At 36.6% G+C, this 25,920-nt stretch overlaps 1 protein-coding gene across 4 annotated transcripts in view; it reads right to left on the bottom strand.

Moving 5' to 3' along the window:
* EPHA6 (EPH receptor A6) overlaps positions 1-25,920 on the bottom strand; it is an 889,565-nt gene that overhangs the window by 150,643 nt on the left and 713,002 nt on the right. For all 4 annotated transcript variants that reach the window (XM_025913797.2, XM_086675668.1, XM_086675669.1 and 1 more), the window contains one exon: positions 6,882-7,007. In XM_025913797.2, coding sequence (XP_025769582.2) covers positions 6,882-7,007 — 126 coding nt within the window. The remainder of the gene's footprint in view (positions 1-6,881; positions 7,008-25,920) is intronic.

Here is a 25,920-nt window from a genome sequence, read left to right on the forward strand (position 1 = left end):
AATGAGATGGTTTACTTTGATTTTTCTGAACTGCAGTTCAATTGTATTTATTTATTTTTTTTTAATTTTTTTTTTCAACGTTTTTATTTATTTTTTTTGGGACAGAGAGAGACAGAGCATGAACGGGGGAGGGGCAGAGAGAGAGGGAGACACAGAATCGGAAACAGGCTCCAGGCTCCGAGCCATCAGCCCAGAGCCCGACGCAGGGCTCGAACTCACGGACCACGAGATCGTGACCTGGCTGAAGCCGGACGCTTAACCGACTGCACCACCCAGGCGCCCCTCAATTGTATTTAAAAGTTATATACTTTCCTACTGTTGATTTCCCTTGGCATACTGAGTTCATGCCAATTTTCCTTAACTTACATATATTCTTTCAAAGTCTGCCACTTAGTCTTATATATTTGTGTTACTGCTTTTCTTCAGTCCTCTGTATGCATCAAAACTGATATTATATTCACTAGCTCTGAGAATCTCTGCAGCTTCAACTTTATTTATCATTCCTAACTTATTTCTACCATCTAAACTATATGCCTTCTGAATAAAAATTTTTTGCCTGAATAATAGTGCATGTAATATTTGCCCTGACTCCATATCAGATAGGATTTCACATGAAATATGGAAAGGAAAATATTGATAATCATGGTTAATGGATTTTGAAGACATTTTAATATTGGCTTAGCTCTGTAAGTCCTTTGCTATAGAAATGGTCTACTTAGATCTGTTGTTAGTGTATAGAAAATCGGACTGTGAATTCATTTCCTAACATTGCTAATCAGGGGGCACTCATGAGGATATGAAAAAGTCTGGCTATCTGAGTAGAAGGCTCATTCAAATCTTTTTTCAAAGGGTAAAAAAATAATAGTAAACATTATTTTAGTTATATATTTAGTGACTGCAAATCTGGTGTTTGGGTCCCATATGTTCGTATTTCTCCTGCTATCTGTTTCAGTGTAAGCAGAGGAGTCTCGTGGGATTGATTCACTCCATCTTTGCCATTTACTTTGAACCTAACACATGGAAGGCAATGAAGAGAAGCTCAGGTAAAAATGTCAAAAGAGGTGTTTTATATATAGCATTGTATTTAAAGCACTAGCAGACAAACTGAGATGGTGTTTCAGAAGAACAGTCCTTCAACAACTGAAGAGCTTCCAAGATTAACCACAAAGGAAGTATTAGGAAGATCTTGAACAATGATTTCTTTCAGAATTTATCTATTTCTAAATCCCTCATGCTGCCTGTTTCCTTTGTTTTCTCTTTCATAGACTTTGGTTATAATTGATAAATCTTGTTAGTTTAAAGTGTATGTTTGAGTTTGGTCTTGAATCATGTGTGTGTGTGTGTGTGTGTGTGTGTGTGTATAATTAAGTAAATATTATATATATATTTGTGTGTGTATAATGTGTGTATATGCATATAAATATTATATATAGTAAATTATATATATTTACATATAAATATATATGTAATATTTACCTAATTAAAGAAAAATACAGTCTCCCACAACTGACTAAAAACTGCTAAAATATGTAACCTAGAATTTTGATGATCTAAACCTACTAACCTAGGTTATTATTTTATGAGTAAATATTAGATAATGAGTATGCTTTTATATTTTATAAGTAGGTCTAGTTTTTAAGACACATTGTAATGTCTGGATCTTAGTGTAAATTTAAGATACTACACGATGTCAGATAGTTATTGCTGTGCAGTGACAGAAAAGAATAAATCAGGAAATGTCCATATATTATCCTATCATTGTAACTGTGTAATTTTATTTCTCAATAACTTTATTATGCTGGTTTTATTTGTATATGCTATATGTATGAAATCACCAAAAACATAAAGGGTTTGGGTAGAGGCAGAGTCTGTCATATGATAAGCCACAAATCTAAGACCCTATTTGTAATCAGTGCTCTGTGACAGATAAAAATGTTCCATCCTACTTTCAGATACTGTATGCCTACAGAATTAAATCAAAGAAATAACTTGATGGAGGCACCTGGCTTGCTCAGTTGTTTAAGCATCCAACTTCAGCTCAGGTCATGATCTCGCAGTCTGTGAGTTCTAGCTCCATGTCGGGCTCTGTGCTGACAGCTCAGAGCCTGGAGCCTGCTGCGGATTCTATGTGTTTTTCTCTCTCTCTGCCCCTCCTCTGTTCATGCTCTCTCTCTCTCTCTCTCTTGAAAATAAATAAACATTAAAAAATTAAAAAAAAGAAATAACTACATGTATTAAAGAGGACAATTTATTTCCATTTTAGAGTACGTGACTGATTATACATTTAGAAAGGGGGCATTACTTCTTTTCAGAGAGGTAGAATTTGATTCTAATTTTTTAAAGTTTATGTATTTTTCAGAGAGAGAGCGAGAGAGCGAGAGAGAGAAAGAATTAGTGGGAGAGGGGCGGAGAGAGAGAGGAGGACAGAGGATCTGAAGCAGGCTCTGTGTTCACAGCAGAGACCCAGATGCAGGGCTTGAATTCATGAACTCTGAGATCGCAACCTGAGCTGAAGTCAGCCCTTAACTAACTAAGCCACCCGGGTGCCCCAAATTTGACTTTAATAAGGAGGTATACAGCAGGGGAAGACTTTGCATTAAAAAATATAATATCAGTTCTGCCATTCTACCTTCTCCTCTTTCAGCTTCCTTCTCTCTTCTATTTCCTTCTCTCCTCTTGTCTCTTCTTCTCTCCTGTGACTTTTCTTACTTTATTGAGTAACTACTGCTTGAAAGGCACTGCATCAAAGAATATTACTGGGTGATCAAAAATAATGAAATCTTGCCATTTGCAACAATGTATCTAGATGGAACTAGAGTGTAAGTGAAATAAGTGTGTCAAAGACAAATATCATATGATTTCATTCATATGTGGAATTTAAGAAACAAAAGAGATGAACATAGGGGAAGGGAAAGAAAAATAAGATAAAAACAGGGAGGGAGGCAAACCATAAGAGACTCTTAACTATAGAGAACAAACTGAGGGTTGCTGGAGGAGAGGTTGGGGGGGGATTGGGCTAAACGGGTGATGGGCATTAAGGAGGGCACTTGTTGGGATAAGCAGTGGGTGTTATACATAAGCGATGAATCACTAAATTCTACCCCTGAAACCAGTACTACACTATATGTTAATTAACTTGAATTTAAATAAATTTAAAAAAAGAAAGAAAATAAATATATGAATATACTTGCTATTTAATTTTCAGTCAATTAGTTTCTGGCATTTTTCTCTATTTGGAACTAAGAAAGATAACTCTTTACTACGACCTTTCTAGAAATAAAAAAGGTCATATAGATAGTATAAACAATTGACAATAGTTAAATAAATACTGATTTTAGGCTTGTCTGCTTTCTGGGTCTCATAATTAAATGATTCATTGCAGTTAGTGCAAAAATAAGTACTATAGGGGCACCTGGGTGGCTCAGTGGGTTGAGTCCCACTCCTGGTTTTGGCTCAGGTCATGATCTCACAGTTCATGAGTGCAACTCCCCCATTGGGCTCTGCGCTGACAGAGCAGAGCCTGCTTGGTATTCCCTCTCTCACTCGTTACCCCTCCCGTGTGTGTGTGTGCTCTCTGTCTCTCTCTCAAATTAAATAAATAGACTTAAAAAAATAAGTACTATATAAACACTGTTCCTTGATAGCATAGTGTGACATGAATACAAAGAAATGATTTTATAAGAAACATCATCGTGTATCTCATTTAAATTCGATTAAGATAAGTAACTGGGAACTAAATTAGCACCATCATTAGAACAGGCTTTGTGATTTCCTTGAATCACATAGCTAATGTCTTTTGAGACCCTCAAAGTACTGTGACAAAGAATCAATTGGGATAAAGCAAATTGATTGCTGCCCAGTCGCCATCAAACATTGGCCAACTGTTCAAAGTGCCACGGTACAGGTCAAGGGAGGAACTATTTTCTTGATGATGTCTTAAACCTAACGGGTGATGAGTTCATTTATTAGATAGCAAAGAAATACTTTTAAAAAATATGAAAGAATAAAAACTCATGATTACTACTTCATTCTCCTTTACACAAAATTATAAAGGAAATTCTCGGGAAATAACCTATAGATGAATGCAAGAGGATAAAAATTACCTTTGAAATTGTAGCAGTCATTACTGAATAGTGCCAGAGGAAATGCACAGGGATCACTTATCAAAGTGATATAAGCCAGGAAAAGTGAGTTGAGTTAATTTCAGTTTGAGGGAGCAGGAACAAGTTTAGATCTATAAATTTTTTATGAAGCAATTTTGTTACACCTGATTTGTATGTAAGTCATGGAAACTGAACTGAGTTTTCTTTCCTATGAAAGCTGGAGGCAAATTTGGCTTAAAGCCTAGAAGAACAGAGTGCTAGAGTGTTCTTTCAGATCTCTCTCTAGAAAGTTGCTTCTGTGTATGTGCTATAGAAACATCATCTTTCTTCTATTATTCTCAGTGGCTAAATGACAAGGGTTATTTATTTATTTATTTTTAGCAGTGATGCTGAATAATTCAAGTTACTTCTGAACTTTGTAATGTCATTTCTGCCAAACATACCTAAATCCACTGAGATTTGTCATTAAGAGTTAAGGATTAAGCTATAAAACTACAAATCATCCATTCCTCAATTCTAATCACTGAGATATTAATAATATATGTGAAAACTGCCTTTTTATATTTGCAGCTCTGAGAGCTTAGCTTACATAGATTTTTATTTTGTGTCTTTTGCAACACCCCCATCACCACCAACAGTAAGAATAGTAACATTTCTGAGCAACTGATACCATTTTTGTTTCTAAAGAGGAAAAAAAAGTGGCACTCATTAGAATTAAAACTGCTAGTTTTAAATTCATGTAGTTTTGGTTCCTACTGTATCAGTGGCATTGCTGGCCACAAAGCCTCCAACCATATCGGTAATTGTCCAATGATAAAACCAAACGACATCAAAGCATATTTACGATTTGCTATTTTGTATGTTTTAATTAAGAAGGCAAGGGTAATTGAAGAGCAACAGAAAAATAGAAATGTAATACTGTTAGGCCTTGTTGGTATAATATTGTTAAGAAAAGCAAGAAATGTGCGTGTTGGAATTTTGTTTTTATTGGATTTCCTAGTGTCTTCAAACATTCCCAGGAATGGTTGGCTGGGCCAGCCCTTCTGAATACATTGATGTCATCACCATAATTTGTGGCACAATTATGACTAAAAAACAGCAGAATTACACTAATTAAAAAAAATGTTTTTGATACAGCAGGGAGAGGGGCAGAAGGCGAAGGAAAGAGAATCTTAAGCAGGCTCCACACCCAGTGGGGGGGCTGACGTGGGCTGGATCTCATGAACTATGAGATCATGACTTGAGTCAGAATCAAGTCAGACACTTAAGAAACTGAGCCACCAAGGTGCCCCTAGAATTACAATAAATAAAGCTCCAAGGGGCGCTTGGGTAGCTCAGTTGGTTAAGGGTCCGACTCTTGATTTCAGCTCAGGTCATGATCTCATGGTTGTGAGATTGAGGCCCATGACGTGCCCACTGGGCGTGGAGCCTGCTTAAGATTCTCTCTCTCCCTCGCCCTCTGCTTCTCTCTCTCAAAAAACAAAACAAAACAAAACTCCAAGAATCAATACCCTAATTCTATTTCTCTAAGACACATATAAAATATACAAGTGGGTTTATATCTTTTATACAACAGAAGAAGGCAGCTTGATATTTTATAAATTGACCGGGAAAAAAACAATTTGTTTCTGAAATAATATCATGGATAATCCAGAAAGTGATTTACTAAACTTTGAAATTTCATTTCATTTCATTTCATTTCATTTCATTTCATTTCATTTCATTTCATTTCATTTCATTTCATTTCATTTTTAAAAGTATTTTTTACCATTTTTTTTTAATGTTTATTCATTTTGTGAGACAGACACAGAGAGTGAGTGGGGAAGGGACAGAGAGAGGAAGAGGCACAGAATCTGAAGCAGGCTCCAGGCTCTGAGCTGTCAGCACAGAGGCTGACAAGGGGCTCAAACTCATGAGCCACGAGATCATGCCCTGAGCTGAAGTCAGGTGCTTCACCAAACTGAGCCACCCAGGCGCCCCTGAAATTGCATTTTAAAATTTTCGATTTCTGGGGTGCCTGCCTGGCTCAGTCGGTTAGACATCCAGCTCTTGATTTTGGTTCAGGCCGTGATCTCATCGTTGGTAGGATCAAGCCCTGGAGTGCTGTCAGCATAGAGCCTGTGCTCCTCTCTCACTTGCTCTCTGTTTCTCTGTGTCTCAAAATAAATAAATAAACATGAAGAAAAATGCTCAATTCCCTGTATTTTCTTTCTTTCATTGATAAAATACAGCTTTGGTCAGACTGACATGTTTAAGGGGAAACTGCATTAATTTTCTTTTTCAAAAAAGTTCTTCAAGTTTCAAATTTGCTACTTTCTGGCTTTTCTTCCAATCATTTCTCTTTAGTAAAATTAAACTTTAATTAAATCTCTATAAACTTGCGCAAACATGGAATTGCCTGTCAATAATGCTGTTTTTAATTCTCTTTTCTAGTGAATTCCAAGTGGCAAAGTAGCTCCACTTTATCTTATTTGTATTCTTGAGTTATAAAATTTGAGATCTGAAGCTCTAGTCCTTATTTATGTAAAAATTATTCTAGAGGAGGCAGCAGCAGTATGCTAACTGGGTGTTCAGGTTACAGATCTGTCTTCCACTTCCTTTTACCACTTTCACGGCATTAGATATTATAAATGTGGTCCCTGAATTAAAGAAAGGTCACTTGTATTTTCTTTCAACAATATATCTTAGAAATATTTATTTCTGTATTGTGTATCTTTCAGTTGTGAGCACAGTCCTGTGCTGTATATGGTGGCAGAAAACTTCACCTGAAATACCTACCAGCAGGAATCCTGGGGGGCAGAGATCCTCCCCCTGGCACTGGATGCGGGGCCTGGATGCTATTTAAAAACCCTGCCCTCAGGAAGCTGGGGCAAAACGCCTCCACCCCAATGGCCGGGAAGGATCCTTTTAAGAGATAAAAATGGACATTAATCAAAATCTATTTGTGGAAAAGCTGTTGATCATTTAACTGGGGAAAAAAATCCTATCATTAATAAAAACATCAAACCTTACAAGGAAGCTATAAAATTAAAAGGAATGAATGCATTTTTATTCATAATTAAAAAAAAAATCAACTTAGGTTTTGAAAAGAAAGTACTCTTAACTAGTTACAATCCCAAACGATGTACAAGTAGTAGAATGTGAAGATAAAATTTCTAAACCTACATTTGACAAAGCAGATATAAATAAAAGTCACTGAGGTTGTCTATTTGCAGAGTCGTCCACATGAGTGACAGACATGCAGGAGACAGCCACAGCGGGATCTGAGATCAAAGCTGCACTGGAAGAAGCAGTGTTTTGCTTTAGGTCTATCAGCAGTGGTGCTTAAAATGAGGAAAGCTTTTACACCACCCAGCAATTATATATGTTTTTGAAATAGCGGTAAGGAAATCCATATCCACAATTCTTAATTTGTTACACCTTTCTATTAGGGAGAAGACAGAGCTTTCAAAGGTAGAGCCACACGCTTTTTCACTTTTAAGAAGGCTACTGCGAAGCAAAAAAAACCCAACAGGAAACCACTTGGAAGTTTATTCATAAGATTATATCATGAATTGTGAATAAAAGAATGTCAGAGCTGGAAAAGACATCATAGGTCATCCAGTCAAAAAATTCTCATTTATAGACTAGCAAACTAAGGCATGAAAAAGGGAAGTGATGTCACATAGGTGGCAGACTCCTAGGACAAAATCTTCCCAGTGTAGATTAAAAATAAATAATGAGCCATTTCCTATTTGGGAGATTGCTACTCTCTGAATATGAATCAGAAACCCTTCAGTTCGGAATAACAGCATTATAATTTGGTATCTCAATGACCTGAAAGACACTAAAATCATTCAGAAGAAAATTTAATATACATGCACTATCAGTGCATGGGCAGTACTGGTAATTGATATGGTATATCTAAGTTTAATCACAGTAAGTTACACTGATGGTTATAAGGAATGCACATCATTTGGGGCCCCTGAAGTTCCAATCAGGCCCAGCAGTTTTCAAATAAAGAGACCTTGAATCAATCCTCTCAGGCTCAGTTTTAGCAAGTCTTACATTTTTGAAGAGACTTCACTCTGTTCCTTGACACAAATTTCGCACCTAAAATATGTTAAAATTCATAGCCTCTTTGAAATCTGACCAGGATTAAAGGGACCTGGTATAACACATTCTATACAACTTGCTTCTACAGAGAGAGCTGATGCTAAAGAAAAGCCAGGATTTCTTAGATCTTTAGAAATGCTTAGAAAGCGAAGTTACAATGTATATTTTAATGGGTGAGGCCTATTTATTGTGCATTGGAATAAAGAAAGCATGGAAAGAAAATCAAATGCTGTAATTAAGCTGGTTTTGCTGTTGATTTTATGAGGCTTTAGTGGAAAGGTCCAGCAGAGTTTGAATCCCTTAAACATGAAGAGATGTGGCTAAAGTGCCAAGCAGTAGTTCTGAGGGAACTTTTGATGAACAATGAATCTAATTTCTCCTTTGCTATTACATGGGGTGTATATATCATTGAGCACAAATATTTCCTCATGTACAATGTTTCCCATGCAAGGCATTTTCCACGTTGCAATGTTTCAACACTGTCTGAGAAAGTACCCATCACCAGGGAGCATTACTGAATACCAGGTAGAGACAATTATATATTTATACCGTATTCTTAAAGTTACAAAAGAAGTGGTGATTTTACAACAGAGAAAATAATTATAAGAAATTCAGATTTTATTATAGGCGGTAAAAACAGAAATATTCCAATTCTAGCTGATTATGGACTTATTGAAGCCAAGTGATAAGAAGTTTGGTTCAAGAATATGAGATTGTAGGGGCACCTGGGTGGCTCAATTGGTTAAGTTGGTTAATTTCATTCAGCTCAGGTCATGATCTCATGGTTCGTTCAGTTTGAGGCCAGGGCAGAGCCTGCTTGCCATTCTCTCTTTCTCCCTCTCTCTGCCCCTCCCCTGCTTGTGTGCACACTCTCGCTCAAAAGCAAACGAACAAACAAACAAACTTAGAAAAAAGAATACTAGATTGTAAAAAAAAACAAAAAACAAAAAACAAAAGAACATAATCATGCACAGGAAAGGAAAAAGAATATAAATGCAATTATCTCAAAAGAAATTTTGAGAAAAACAAAAGTGTGTAGAGCAGACTTTAAATAATTTTAATATGCTTCAGATTTAGAGATTTTTATCTTTCTTTTTATCATTTTGCCATATTATGTGAAACTGTTAACTTAGAAAAGATGTCCATTATTTTAACTCCTTGAAAGAAACAAAATACAAATATTATTTTAGTGCTATGATTACATTGATTACTATTTCTATTGTTGTGACACCCTGTCATATTTAACAGCAGCTTTCATTTTCCTAAATCTGCTGCATCATTCATAATGGCTTTGTGATGTTTCTTTACTGTGGGTTAAAAGGTCTTTCATTTATTGTGGCATTTCTTCCTTAAGGGACTGTCATTTTTTAATATATGAAACAAACAGAAAAGCTGGTGTACATGAATACGTATTCAATTGAAATATGATATTATGTGATAATAATGCCTTATCAGTTTCCTCCTTAGGGTCAGTCATGTCAATAGAGATTGCATGAAACATTATAGCTCTGTTTTCACAATTGAATAATGAAGCTGAATTTATTTGTTATAATTCCCTTATCTCTTAATCTACAAGAAATTAAGTTCAGGAACCTTCTGGGATTTGATATGAAGTAATTTTAGTCTGGTTTGCTCTACTGCTTAAGTTGCTGGCCCTCGCTGTCTTTATTTATTTATTTTTTTAATACGTAATTGTAGCAAAGAAAAAAGAGAGACACCAACCAAGAAACACACTCTTAACTGTACTGAACAAACTGATGGCTATCAGAGGGGAGGTGGGTGGGGCGACGGGTGAAATAGGTGATGGGGATTAAGGAGTGCACTTGTGATGAACACTGGGTGTTGTATGGAAGTGTTGAATCACTGTATTGTACACCTGAAACTAATATTACACTGTATGTAAACTATAGTGGATTTAAAAACAAACAAAACAACAACAACAACAAAATAAATAAGCAATTGTGGAACTTATTAATTATATTGTAGTTAAAGAATGAACAACATCAAACACCTGTAGCAGGATAAATATAAATGTCCATCAGTATTTTGTTTTTACGTGCATTCAACAGATTCTTTGTCAATATAAATTAGATTTTTATTTGATGAAAGTATTCCTTTAGCCACTACAAATTTGAAATATAAGATGTGTCACTTCACACATGCTTTTCTACATCTCAAACAAGTGAGTTTCCAATTTGTTAGTGATCTGGAGTCGGTGAGTTAAAGAGACACCAGGATAGGACACTAGCATTATATTATCTCTAATATAGAGTTACCAGATAATCAGGTGTCCTGTATTTTCATTTGCTAACTCTGGCAACACTACTCAAATATAATTCCAAACACTTCTGAGTATCACACTAACAAAAGACACTATTAACTACTGGTATAAGGTACATTAACATAAGTTACTCGCTGCAGGAGTTAATTTATCCGTCCTTCAGTAGTTCAGTGGTTGTCAAGGTTGCTTAGGGAGTACTGCAAATTATGACTGGGGAAAGACATTATTTAGCGAGTGAGGGTCCGCATGTGAACTAAAGGCATCGCAATAACTGGTATACCCACTGCACAAAGGAGCATTTCCCTCAAAATGCTAGTAACACCACTGAGAAACATTGTCTGAGCGTAAACCATCCTTAAAATAATGGTTGCTAGTAACCACAGCGTAAAAAATGCAGAAGTTGACATGGCCCGAATTTTGACATCTGGTCTGATCAATTAATGGAGGATTCTGATTGCCCAGATTATCTGAAAGTAATGTGGTCTATAGAGTAACCAGTTTTCAATGAGTTATAGTAAAATATATTTAACACTTAAACCAAATGAGACAAAATTTTATTTTGATATTGCAGTGATCTCTTTGAAATAACTTTACATTGGACATTCAATATCATTAAGAATTTGTGTAAAAAGTTGACTATGACTTTAAACTCTATGCCTTAATTTCCTTATACGTAAAGTGAAAATAACAATTGACCCTACCTCATGGGGCTGCTTGTAAGGGTTAAAGTAAATAATCATAAATATAAGACAATATCCTTAAATGGTCCTAATTTCTTTTTTAAAAAAGAAATCTCTTTGGGTGAGAAACCGAGGTAGGCTGATTAAATTTTCTAATGCAGAACTACTGCCCTCCACCATTCACATACACAAAAACAGAACACATAAAAATCTCTTCTTTGGGGGCGCCTGGGTGGCGCAGTCGGTTAAGCGTCCGACTTCAACCAGGTCACGATCTCACGGTCCGTGAGTTCGAGCCCCGCGTCGGGCTCTGGGCTGATGGCTCAGAGCCTGGAGCCTGTTTCCGATTCTGTGTCTCCCTCTCTCTCTGCCCCTCGCCCGTTCATGCTCTGTCTCTCTCTGTCCCAAAAATAAATAAACTTTGAAAAAAAAAAAAAATCTCTTCTTTGAAGATCATGCATCAGTAATTTAATTTTGTCTGAAAAATTTAATAAAGGAAATATCCCTACAATAATGACTTTTTTTCAGATGTGGCTACTTCAAATCGTCGCCATCTTGTTTTGTTTTTGCAGATACACATTTTGACCTATGTGTAGAAAAAGAACACCCAGACGCAGTTAAATACAGTTTAGAATTGTAAACTGGAAATATATGCGCCCATGTGTATTAAATAAATTGTAAATAAAATATATTCATAATACTCCCCATGTATAATGCTCAACATTTTTATTGTTAGAGGTGTATACTCAGAGAATTTTGGATAATGCTTGTTTAAACAATAAAACAGTGAGAAAAATGCTGAAGTGTTTATGAAGGAAAACATTTACTTCAAGAGCTTTAACAATTAGGGCAAGGCCTTGATTTCACCTGGCCTCAGGCAGTCATCCCAGAAGCCATGTTGTTCCTTATACAGTGGTTCTCAACCTTGTGTATACATTAGAAAATAGGTAGTCAAGGTCCAAGCAAACACACAGAACACACAGAAAACGGAAAAGCCACGTCTCCAACTGCTAAAAAGAGCTCTTTGTCAACTATAATGTGATGCAAGGATGATCTACACTGATACAAAAAGAAATCACAAAAAGCCCTAAATATGTAGCATCTCGCGTATATTGTGCATGTGTGGTATGAGTATTGTTTGAAATTAAGTGTCAAAATAAGCTGAACTTAATCATCAGATCCTATAGTGATACAGTTTATGCTGTTAGTATATAAAATGAATATTATGTCAAAATAATTTTATTCCTTTTGTATTTTGTGTTTTATAATAATATAAAAGGTAACAAAGTATATCTGAATAAATATATAACATAAACAAATTAGTATTCACATAGTAGAGAGTTTTGGCTCAAACATGTCTACTGAAAAGGGAATGACTAAAATTTTGGAGAGTTGAGAATTGAGTATGTATGCATCAGAGTAGAGATCCTTTCTTCAGCCTTAAGTATCCAGTATTCAGTTCTTTAACAGGCATATGGTAGCTACTACATGACTGTGTGGTTTAGGTTAATGATGGTACCTCTGAGCTACAGTGTGAATGAGCAAAGTTCAATGATGACATAGTCTGTTAAACCGAAGGCTATCTCAAGGGCTATTTTTCTTGAGGAATTCTCACTTCAGAACGTTCAAAGATTCTCCACTCGTTCTCTATTTATACATATGCCTGCCTATCCATCCATATGTCTATCTACCTGCTGTTTTTCTACCTGTCCATTCCACTCATCCTGCGTCAGAAAGTGTGTTTCCTTCCAGTCCTAGTGTATCTCATGTTTTCTCTCCTGTGTGCCTCTCTTCTCTTTCTGTTCCAAAAATTTATAGAGTACACATTCTCTCTCCTACCAAGAGAAGTACAAACTAAACAAAACAAAACCATAAGCTCATTGTTTGTTTGAACATATGCTTCCTAATTTTTTGTGATGGTGGTTGAAGGCTCAGACTCTTAAGAGTTATATGACCATTGAAGGAAGACCAGAAAGAGTAAGAAGCCATTTTCAAAAAAGGCATTCAAAGAATACATTTTGTTTTTTACTCCAAAGAAATCTTTAATTCTCTTTACTTAATAACATGTAGGAAAAACTAAGCTGCTGTGCCTAGTTTGGTGGAGAAAAGATACCTGCCTCATCGTGGTGTAGTAGGTGGGCCAGCTGGGACCCCAACATTGTCTGCTTTAACTTGATCAGAAGTTGCACAGAGTAGGGTTTCAATAAAGGCAAATGGAATAAGTGGATTGAAAAAATGATTAGATGAAAAGTAATAAATTGCTCCTTCGGCAAATATCTTGCGAGGATCTAAAGGAGTACTGAGCCTGTTCAACTGCTTCCTAGGCCAACAGCCTAGATGAGACCTAATTATCAATTAGGCCTAACATGTGAAAGGGAACTATTACATTCATAAATAACTCATTCATACACTTATTCATTTGTTCAGTAAATATTTTGAAGCACCTATTTTTTTTGTTTGTTTTGTTTTTGCTTGGCACTACAACATACATTTCTAGTACAAAAAGAGGAAATCAATTTTTGATAGGATACTGTTATTTTCAGGAAATGATTCTAACTAAGCTAAGCCAAAGTTACAATTACAAAATCTTTTCATTTCCTAAATTATTATAAATGGAAATATGCCTACAACTAAATTCATGTTTTCCTCTTTAGCTAGCTACACAGCTAATCTCCATGAAGATTCTGCAGCACCAAATACAATTAAAGATCATGCAACCATTACTGTTTGTTTTTGGCTTTTTTTTAATCCTTCAGGTCACTGCAATATGAATTTTATAGATTTATCATCCTGTTGTTGTTCAATAGGTCACAATAAAAGTATTGAAGCAAAAAGGGTAGTTTCATGGCTGGATTTTTATGAGTTATTTCTGCAATGCTTTTAAAAAGAAATTTGTAGCTTTCCTTGAGTTATTTTTAAACTTTTAGGATATGCATGATAAAATTATGGTGGTTGTATTTTTTTAAAGCTAGCATTAACAAAGAGAATTAAGATATTCTGAAGCTGATCAAAAAAGACATTTATTAAAGTATTTTTAAATTTATATTTAAAGTAGACATTCTCTGACTCTTTAAAAACAAATGTTTTAAATGTCTGAGTTTCCTTATCTGTAAAATGATGAACTTGGACTAGCACTTAGCCGAATTTCCTTTAAGTTCTAAAAATCTGTTTACATAATTTTTATCCCATTTGTTACATTGAATTATATTTTCCCCAAATACGGATTATGTCCAGTGGTCTTACCTATGTTTGTATGTGGTGGGACTTGGAATCTTAATTATTAAAAAACTGTCCTGACTAAATTTGCAATATGCCAACACATTCATCAGTTTTTTGAAAATGCCTAGGCTTGAGACCAGAATTTTGATTCTACCATTCACCAGCTGATTCATCTAGGGTAAATTATTTAGCTTCTCTGATAATTTCTTCATCTGAAAAATGGAGCTAAAAATAAACATATCACTTATACTGGTTTACTGCACATCATGGGAAGTGCCTGTTAGCGGCTAAAAGTAAGCGTTCAATAGTGAGAGAGAAATATTATCTTCTTTAATTCCCTAAACTTGACCTACCATGGCATGTCTCTATGCCTCCGTGACATTTCCTCTTGAAAAGCCCTTCTGGCCTCTGGTTACTGTCAAAACATGCCCGACATACCCAGGGAGAACTCATATTCTTTCCTCTGTGCCCCCATTTAGTCTTAGCTACTAGAACAGAGGTAGAACACTATCATAGATACATTATTTATTTGTTTACAATTTTGTAATACCAAATGCAAATGCCTTTATGGCCCTTCGGGTATAATAAATAGGTATGTCAAATTGATGACCAAAAATAACTGATGACAAAGGCACTGGGTCAAATGAAAGTTCTGGCTAAGGGCAACAAATTCAGATGTTTTAAACAACACTGTAGAAATCAAATCAAAAACATACCTCTTAGCTGAGTTCAGCCTGTGGGCTGCCATCAGGTGACTTCTGGCTTACATGTCTGTCTTTTCTACTAGGATGTGATCCCTGAAGAACAGGGACAAGTCATGCATGTTTTATTCTCCTCTGTATGTCCAGTCCCAGAGCTTGCACATAGTGGGGGCTCGATGTAATGTTTATTGAGTTGAATTAAAACCACCTTTATATGAATAGTTCAAAGGCAGTTTGACTTTATTTGGATAAATAACAGACTGAGTTTTCTTGATATCAGAGATTTTAAAACCATGTATACTCTAATAATATAAATATCCTCAAAACTGTGTATAATTATTAAAGTTCAATGAGATTTGTGACTTTCCACGAAGTGCTTATGAAGAAGCACTTAGGAATGAGGGACAAGTAAAATTCTAATAAAAAAATTTAAATTCCAGAGTTCTTTTATCTAAGAAGTGGTGAAGGGGTGACCTGTACTTGAAAAGCATGTCTTCCTGATGGAGTCACCACACAGGGCCTTGGTCAGCGGACTGCTACCCAGCTTTTCTTTCTGGGGTCAGACTTCATATGTTCTTTAAACAACACCCAACAGCAACAACAACAAAACCCTATATGTTCTTTTATAAAAATGCTTTTTACCTTGGGTGCCAAGGTGTCAGTTAAGGAGCTGCTAAGCAGCATTTATCCATGTGTATGAGAGCTAGATCTATTTAGCTTTGCAGCCAGAGTGTGCTATGTATTTAATATTTATAAACTGTGGGTATATCTGGCACATTATTAAAGGGAAGTTTGTACACTTGATAAAGAGGTCATGAGGCAGGCTGCCTCTGCCTCTTTGTAATTTTCTAAGGCTGCCTTCAGTCGGGATTAGTCATTGGTTGCTAGCATGTACCTTGCTGTCAGGTGTATCACACTGTTGTCTCTCATGTACAAAGCATGAAAGAGAATGTTTATGGATTTAGTTTCACTTCCAGATATGGGTGATAACATCATTGGCCATCTTATCTACCAAAAAATGTGCTAAAACATAATACCAAACATGTCTCATTAAAGGCTAAGTGATTGAAATTCCTTTCAAAGACCTGTTAGCTCTTTAAGGTCAGAACGGTACTGATTTGGAGAGAAGGCAAACCAAGAAACAGACTCTTCACCATAGAGAACAAACTAATGGCTACCAGAGTGAGGTGTAGGTGTGGGTGTGGGTGGGGGGGGTGATATAGGTGATGGTGATTAAGGAGTGCACTTGTTGCGATGAGCACTGGGTATTGTATGGAAGCACCGAGTCACTGTATTGTATATCTGAAACTAATATTACACTGTATGTTAACTAAGCGGAATTTAAATAAAACCCTAAAAAAAAGAATGGTATTCATTTGACATGTATGTGGTACGGATTAGATAACAAGATAATTTGGTTTAATAGTTATCATTTCGAGAGTTTGGTCTTGAAAATAATCAAGGAACACAGTAAGTCTTGAAAATAATTGAGAATAGCCAATAGAGAACAAAACTAATCAAGACCCCAATGACTTTGCATCAATTCTGATACCGTAAGTGTATGACTGAAGTAGTACCATAAAGGTGTGGTGGTGGCAAAGACATGTCCACTTTTCCAGGTAGCCAATTTGCACTCAAGGTAAACATGTGGGATTTCCTTCCATGTCCCTCCCTGCGTGGTGTAGACACTTAGGTGGACACATCCTTGAGTCCTTTCAATTCAGATCATGTTATTCCTCATTAAAAAAATTCACATTCTCCCTACTGATGAATTCAAACCCAAGGAATAAGTATGGTTTCAGAGGTAGGTGGGCCAGGTTGCACTGCTTCCAGTCCAGGCCTTGCCTCCTTTCCTATTCCATCATGGGCTCAAGATGCTGCTGTACCAGACTCGAAAGGAATTCAGTCTCTTGGCCCTGACCTTGTCAGTCCTATCAAGACACGTGTGGTTCTCAAATATAGACATTCTGATGGGAGTTTGTGAATTAAATAACAAATGATTTAGTTTGTTTGGTGTATAGAACAGACCAAGATCAAGACGCAAATTGAGAAATTCCATAGTCAACTAATGCAACTTACAGTAGCCAAGGAATCCCGCAGTGTTGCCATGGAAACGGACCAAATGATTTGAAATGAAGACTGTTTTGTCATATTCTTAGGAAGTAAATATCTTTTGAATTTGAGAAAGTGTTTGTACAGAAAATACTTTATGTAACTAAGTGGGCTATTCAGAAGCTGAGAGATCATTTTTTTTTTTTTTGTACTTTGTTTTCTAATGTTTTCTTTACAGAGTGAAAAATGTAAATGCTTTCAGTCAGGAAGCTTTTATTTAGTTTTGGAAATTGAACAGGAAATGCATCTATCTTGCAATCTTTTTGCACATTATTGGATGTTGGGCAAAATATATAACTATTCTCTGGTAATTTTGTATCAGTAATTTGAAAATGAGATATCAATTCTTCCTTAAATTTGGTCAATCTCTCTTTAAAAGAAAATTAATTGTCACCATTTTGCTAGATTGATCTCTTTCTTCTGAAGCATAAAATTTATGCTAATGATGACCAACAAATATAAAATATGGTAATGGAATTAATTGCACAGCAGTGTACCTATTTATTAGCATAGTGTCAATATCTTAAAGTTACTACAAAAACAAAAATGCTTTACCTTAAACTTTTCAAATTTAAACTATACTTTTATTTATTTATTTATTTTTTTCAACGTTTATTTATTTTTGGCACAGAGAGAGACAGAGCATGATGGGGGAGGGGCAGAGAGAGAGGGAGACACAGAATCAGAAACAGGCTCCAGGCTCTGAGCCATCAGCCCAGAGCCTGACGCAGGGCTCGAACTCACGGACCGCGAGATCGTGACCTGGCTGAAGTCGGACGCTTAACCGACTGCACCACCCAGGCGCCCTTAAACTATACTTTTAAATATAAGGGATTCATACTATCATTAGCTTGTTGAGCAAAGACTTACTTTGAATCTAGCTTTCCATGTTCAAAAACAGCTACAGTTACTTTAAATGCATACTGATCACTAATGGACTGAAACTACCATATTACAGAAATATTTGCCACATATTTCCCATTCATATTTTCTCAGAAGTGCTAAGGGTTTTTGAACTGTTAAATCTTTGCATGCCTCTATGACATCCCTGCCCATTTCTGTACTAACCTAGGTGTTAAACATGACTGTCATAAATGTTATACTTTCTTTTTTAAAAAAAAATTTTTACATTTATTTATTTTTGAGAGACAGAGTGAGACAAAGTGATAGTGGGGGAGAGGGCAGAGACGGAGACACAGGCTCGGAAGCAGACTCCAGGCTCCAAGCTGTCAGCACAGAGCCTGACACGGGGCTCGAACCCATAAACCTCAAGATCATGACCTGAGCTGAAGTCAGATGCTCAACTGACTGAGCCACCCAGGTGCCCCATAAATGTTATACTTTCTGTTAAACTGAAAGTATGGTGTTGTTTGATGTTTATCTTATATTTGCAACCTGAATTTTACCACCTAAGTGTAATGTTCACATGTTGATTACCACATTATTATTATTATTATTTTTTTTTTTTTTTTGAGAGAGAGAGATAGAGAGAGCAAGCAAGCAGGGGAGAGGGTCAGGGAGAGAGAATCTCAAGCAGGCTCTAGGCTCAGTGTGGAGCCCGATGTGGGGCTTGATCCCATTACCCTGGGATGACGACCTGAGCCAAAATCAAGAGTCAGCCACTCAACCGCTGAGCAACCCAGGCACTCCAAGATATTTTTTGTTAAAAAAATGGTTTCAAAAATTCTTGACTTTTTACTCCAAACACATAAGAATTTTCATTGTTACTTAAATGTGTGGCTCACTCCTTCCAACACAAAGTAAGAATGCCCTATCTTGGCCTGACCCATTCTAAATGCCCTGATTAAATGCCATCTCTTTTAAGAGGCTTTCCGTTTTCTCACGGCTGGAATAATCTGCCCTCATCTGTGCTCCCTCAGGAGGCAGTAAAGCTGCCATGGAAAGCACACAGGTGCTGAAGTCAGAGGGGCTCTGTTTCAAGACATTGCTGTGCCCTAGCCTGCTGGATGATGTATTCAAGTCACTTCAACTCCCTGAGCCTCAATTCCCATTTCAGTAACATGTAGAAAACAGTCTGTTATGAAGACAATTATACAAGACAGTGTTTTAAAAAATATCTGATACAAAGCAGTCACTCACATAAGGCCTCTTCCAACCTTTCTTGGCCCTTTTCCCTCTCTCACTTACATTTTTCCTTGCTGTATAATTGTTTCTGTTCATGACACAGCTTACAATAAGTTATTTGAAGAGTTTCTCATTTTTGTATTTTTATTTCTGACAGAACTGGGCATGGTATGCTGCATACAGGGTCAGTTGTGAAGGTAAACACAGGAAGTATAAAGCACATCCACATCTCCCTGACTCATGACAATGTTACTGATGGTTTTGAGAGCAGCTTCTGAGGGTGGAATGACAAAATCCATGTAATTGGTTTAGTGGGTTAGTCAAAAATAGAGTCATTAAAAGTGTTATGGCATGCAAAGCCATACTCTCTAGCTCATATGCTCTTTATTCTCAGACAGACAGATGGGGACACTTAATGACACAAACAGCCAGACAAGGGGCCTCCATACATACCCTCCACTTCATTTCTTTCAGTATTCTATATGTGTCCTCTCATTTATGCATTTAAGGGACAAAGAGAGAGAAGATTTCAAGGGCAGAGCAATCTTGACTGCTTGAGCCCAAGAGAAATGTGCAGCACGGAACTAAGGATGATGTTCTCTGAGGGAGAGACTGACTCACCATTCATTTTCTGTGGGCCTAATTCTCCTAGATCTGAGCCAGCAAATTCAACTGTGGCCTGAAGCAAACTAATAACAGTGTGTTGGGATCTATCTCTAAATATGATCATAAGTGTGAAATGGGCTTGAAGAGAGTCAGGCCTTATTCAGTTTTATGTATCTTTTAATTTTTATTGAGGCCATTCCCATTTTTAAGCTTGGTGCCTTTAGGAACCATATTAACTTCCAGGTCTGATCTGAGGTAACACTCATTGCTGGTAATAAGGGAGAAAAATAGAAACAGGCTCAAAGAAGTCTGATTTTATTACTCTTAAGCCACATGAACTGGGCCTGTCCAGATTGCCTAAAATAATACCTCCACCGACAATCTCCCAGCTCCTTGCTGTGCCACCATTTTCACTACTGCTGACCATTAGGTCATCCATGGCAGCCATTAGACTGAGTTCAAAATGAGGGTCGAGGTACATCCTATTCTGTGAGAATTGCTGAAGGAGATTCATGGATTTTATAAAGAGAGAAAGTGAGAAAAAGGGAGCTAGCAGGTGTTGTTCACTGTTGAAAATGCCCCGATCAATGTATTTTTCAGAGCTAATTCCAAAGCAGTTTCAGCCTCTTGTATTATTAGATTACTAGTTCACTTAGCATACATGTTTTTTTATTACGTTTTCAATATTGGCTTGGATGTAAATTTGGGTAGTTTGCTAAGATATTCTCGTGGTGGTGCATGATTATAGCTTCTTGGATATAGCGACAGTGTGAGAGGAATGGCAGCTTCTGACATGATATATCTGGAAAGGAAAACATTTGGAAGCAGTTTGAGTGCATTTTATTTCTGCATGGACTCTTTGGGCACCCAGCCACTTTCAAAAGCATTATTTAACAAATTATGGCACCACAAAAAGTATTTTATGCTCTGGATGTTAGTTTTCAAAAGAGGAACCAATAAATGTCTGGAGTAGAGAGAAGTACTATCTAAGAGACGTACTGGAGTGAGTTAAAATTAAAAGGACATTTATATTTGTAAGTGAAAAATAAAAACTTACTGCTTTCAAAGTATTACATTCAATTTTATTGCTACTTAAATAGACTCATTTTGTGTACATGTTGTGTTAATAGAGAAAAAAGATGTTTGTTTATTGATACTTTTAAGGAGCTGAATTATTATATGGTGATGAGTTTATCACCACATTTTATAGTTTCAGAGTTTAGGGAACAATGATGCACTTTTGTTTATATCTGATTTCTAAAAAAAATCCAAACAAAATGGCTCTCTCATTTACCCTTTAAATACTGGCACATGTGCTCTTAAATGGAGCAGGCCGTTGTTATTGTCTGAGCCATAGGTAAATATTGTGTCATATGAATCACCCTTTAGCGTCAATAAGGTTGGGCCAGTGGAGAAGTGGGGTGATGAAACTACTCCCTGGAAGAATGCTGCTCACCCATGTGAGGTAATTTTAGTGTGCTGGCAGAGGTAATTTCCTAAATGGCACCCTGGTGCCCTAGAAGACTTAATTCACTTCAGCTGAATGAGCAGTTGGATCAAGCTCAATCATGGAGAGTTACCCCATTCATAGGGATCAAAGGCATAGAGATCTCAAATTGAATTTTCTTTAATTGGGTGCATATAACTTTAGGGTAACCTGGGTGCAGGTTTGGGAAAATATAAATGAATGCAGCCTAATTAGAAAGCTCTATTTAAACTTGCTTTTCAAATCACATTTTTGCAGTACTAGATGGCAGTGACCTAAGAAGATGGAGTACTTCCAAGAAAGGAAAAAGCAAGTGACAATGTCACTGCTTAACTGTAATCACAAACTCTTAGTTTGGAAAGAGTCCCAGAAAGTTCGTATTTAAGTACAGATGTAGGTATAATCTAGCAAACTGTATTTATAGAAAAGAAGTGCTGGCAAAGATAAATAATAGATAGTGGAATAGGCTTGTCAAGAAATAAACAATGAAAAGGAGATAGATTTTTGGGTAAATGACATATATAGATCAAAGAAAATTGTTGCATAAAGATAAAGTTGCATGTTTGTGTGTGTATGTGTGAGTGTGTTTATAAAGTACTGATTCACCAAACTTTAAGCACAATCTCATACAATGAACAAATGTGAGACTTTCAAATATTCAGTCTTTAATGAGACAAAAAAGTATAGTTTCCTCAGCTTTTTTTAATTTATAAAATGTATATCATGAAAAAACCATAAGAATAATCACTAGGTGAAGATACCCCATCTGAAAGAACTTTTACAACCTAATCAGCCTCTTATATCATATGCTGGACGTTCCACAAATGGAACAACGTTGGTTTATTCTTAATTTTGGAGTAAAGTTCTACATCCCTAGTCATGCTCTGACCTCATGGTGGCCAAGATTGACAGTGGCCCGTAAATATCTCTTTCCTCCTTTTTCGTACTTTCAGATTCCTTGATTTTTAGCTGGCACATAGCTGGCCAGAATAAAGACCATATTTTTTCCAGCTTTCTGATGCATCCAGATGAGGTTATTTGATTAAGTTGTATGTGATCAAGTAAGTGTATGTGTCCCAGAAGGAGGAAATAGACCATGTTTACCCTTTCCTCTTTCTGAAATCATGGGACATAAGCATCCATCCTAGGTAGTGTGCTAAAGACAGCCCACTCAAGGATGATGCCTGCGTCTTTGAAAATCATGAAGCCCTCCTATTAGCCATAGATTGCTCTGAATGTTGCTTACGTATGAAAGAAATAATTTTTATTCTTTTAACCCACTGTTATTTGGAATTTTCTGTTACTCCCAACAGAATCTAATCTTAAACTGATTTTTGATTTGCCTCGTTTAACATGCCTGGTTCCTGAATTAACTGTACCAATATCCTATGATTGCTTTATCTCTTTGAATTTGAAACAGCCTTAACAATTATCATTTTGGCTATTCTAGACTATTCTTGTACATCTGCACCATTAGATAATTTCTATGAGGCCAATATCCTATGATCTTGTTCACTGTATCCTTAACACTTAAAAACTGATAAATGACCAGATGAATCTTATCATATATTTTCTACCATTTTTAGATATAAACCTTTTACTTTTGACAAGAATTAATTCTGATTAATAAATGCAAGCACCCCACAAGTCATTTCTAATCTAGTTTTAATGCCATAGTTTTGTACATGAATGAGTTTTTATTTTTACCTTTCAACCATAAAATAAAGTGTATACATAAAATAAAGATGGTATGCTTTGAATTTAGAAAAACAAGTAGTCTGCCTCAATTGAATTCTTTTTCCACTTAACTTCTGTAACTTTGGGATCAACCTGAGGACAGAAAATATTGCTGACCCAAAAAGAACCCAAGCTTGTCAAGATTTATATGTCAGGGTATACTTAAGCTATTCTGACAGAAGACTTCCCCAAACTTTGTGCCTCCACCTGAATGTCGGCTGGTCAGGCTGGTTGGTGAGTGGAATGGAGGGAGTGTTTGAATGTTTGTACAACTCTCTAGTGGGTGAGATCAATACACTGTTTGTCTCCCACTGATACTATGAACATCATAGGTAGATGTAGCTGCTCCGTGATTACTCAAGGGAAACATTTACTGAATAACTTCTGTGGAATGTGTAAACTTCTTGAAGCTTTATAGAAATCTAATACATTTTTTGACAATTTTATGATGTGTATTTATAATTTATCTAGAGGATACAAAACAATTTTTTTACAGAAGTATAATTAACATACATTATTAGTTTCAGGTATGCAACATAGAAATCTAATACATTTTGGGGCGCCTGGGTGGCGCAGTCGGTTAAGCGTCCGACTTCAGCCAGGTCACGATCTCGCGCTCCGTGAGTTCGAGCCCCGCGTCAGGCTCTGGGCTGATGGCTCAGAGCCTGGAGCCTGTTTCCGATTCTGTGTCTCCCTCTCTCTCTGCCCCTCCCCCGTCCATGCTCTGTCTCTCTCTGTCCCAAAAATAAATAAACGTTGAAAAAAAAAATTAAAAAAAAAAAAAAAAAAAAAAAAAAAAAGAAATCTAATACATTTTGATGGAACTCATTTGTCATTGACACCTTCTATATAGGATGGGTATTTTCTCTTGGAAAAAAAAGATTTCACAGAAAATCTCTTTTGAGATAGCCTTCCTATTCAAACTCCCCCATTCCTCAGGATAGCAAGGATCTAAGGATCATAATTCCTATAATTCTTTCCCCAACATACATACACACACACACACACACACACACACACACACACACACACACACCCTGTATCCCTTCACTTAGTGAATGGACTTGACCATTCAGCTAATTGCTAAGTTGGAAACTTGAGGATCATTTAGACCTCTCTCACATTTGTCATCCTAAGGTGCAGTGTTCTATGGATTCCATGTAGAAAATATTGTTGTGAGTCATCTCCTTCTTGCATCTTTACCACAACTGTAAAACTTCTTTAAGTCCACCATTACTTTTACTCGGGACCATTGGAGCCATTTGTTAATTGACTTCCCTATCTTCAGGTTAGCGTCCCTCCAATTGCCCTTACATCAGCTGGCAGGAAGGCATTACCAAGATGCAAATGTGTTTATGTGATTTCCCTGCTTAAACCTTTTAAAAGCTCCCCGCAGATTTAAGAATAATGTTTATAATTTAAATTACACTGTAATGCACAAAGATATTCTTATTAAAATTTAAACAATTCAGAACAGTGAAAATTCCCTTTTATCATTCATTTAATCCCTGCCTTTTACTGCTATCATTTTGTTTTTTTTTTTTTTTTTTTTTTTTTTTTTTTTTTTTTTTTTTATTTATATATGAAATTTATTGTCAAATTGGTTTCCATACAACACCCAGTGCTCATCCCAAAAGGTGCCCTCCTCAGTACCCATCACCCACCCTCTCCTCCCTCCCACCCCCCATCAACCCTTAGTTTGTTCTCAGTTCTCAACAGTCTCTTATGCTTTGGCTCTCTCCCACTCTAACCTCTTTTTTTTTTTTTTTTTTGTTCCCCTCCCCCATGGGTTTCTCTTAAGTTTCTCAGGATCCACATAAGAGTGAAACCATATGGTATCTGTCTTTCTCTGTATGGCTTATTTCACTTAGCATCACACTCTCCAGTTCCATCCACGTTGCTACAAAAGGCCATATTTCATTTTTTCTCATTGCCACGTAGTACTCCATTGTGTATATAAACCACAATTTCTTTATCCATTCATCAGTTGATGGACATTTAGGCTCTTTCCATAATTTGGCTATTGTTGAGAGTGCTGCTATGAACATTGGGGTACAAGTGCCCCTATGCATCAGTACTCCTGTGTCCCTTGGATAAATTCCTAGCAGTGCTATTGCTGGGTCATAGGGTAGGTCTATTTTTAATTTTCTGAGGAACCTCCACACTGCTTTCCAGAGCGGCTGCACCAATTTGCATTCCCACCAACAGTGCAAGAGGGTTCCCGTTTCTCCACATCCTCTCCAGCATCTATAGTCTCCTGATTTGTTCATTTTGGCCACTCTGACTGGCGTGAGGTGATATCTGAGTGTGGTTTTGATTTGTATTTCCCTGATAAGAAGCGACGCTGAACATCTTTTCATGTGCCTGTTGGCCATCCGGATGTCTTCTTTAGAGAAGTGTCTATTCATGTTTTCTGCCCATTTCTTCACTGGGTTATTTGCTTTTCGGGTGTGGAGTTTGGTGAGCTCTTTATAGATTTTGGATACTAGCCCTTTGTCCGATATGTCATTTGCAAATATCTTTTCCCATTCCGTTGGTTGCCTTTTAGTTTTGTTGGTTGTTTCCTTTGCTGTGCAGAAGCTTTTTATCTTCATAAGGTCCCAGGAATTCACTTTTGCTTTTAATTCCCTTGCCTTTGGGGATGTGTCGAGTAAGAGATTGCTACGGCTGAGGTCAGAGAGGTCTTTTCCTGCTTTCTCCTCTAAGGTTTTGATGGTTTCCTGTCTCACATTCAGGTCCTTTATCCATTTTGAGTTTATTTTTGTGAATGGTGTGAGAAAGTGGTCTAGTTTCAACCTTCTGCATGTTGCTGTCC

Source organism: Puma concolor, chromosome C2 (genome assembly GCF_028749965.1).
Source record: "Puma concolor isolate L17-30 chromosome C2, mPumCon1.1.hap2, whole genome shotgun sequence".
In the NCBI taxonomy this organism is placed as follows: Eukaryota; Metazoa; Chordata; class Mammalia; order Carnivora; family Felidae; genus Puma; species Puma concolor.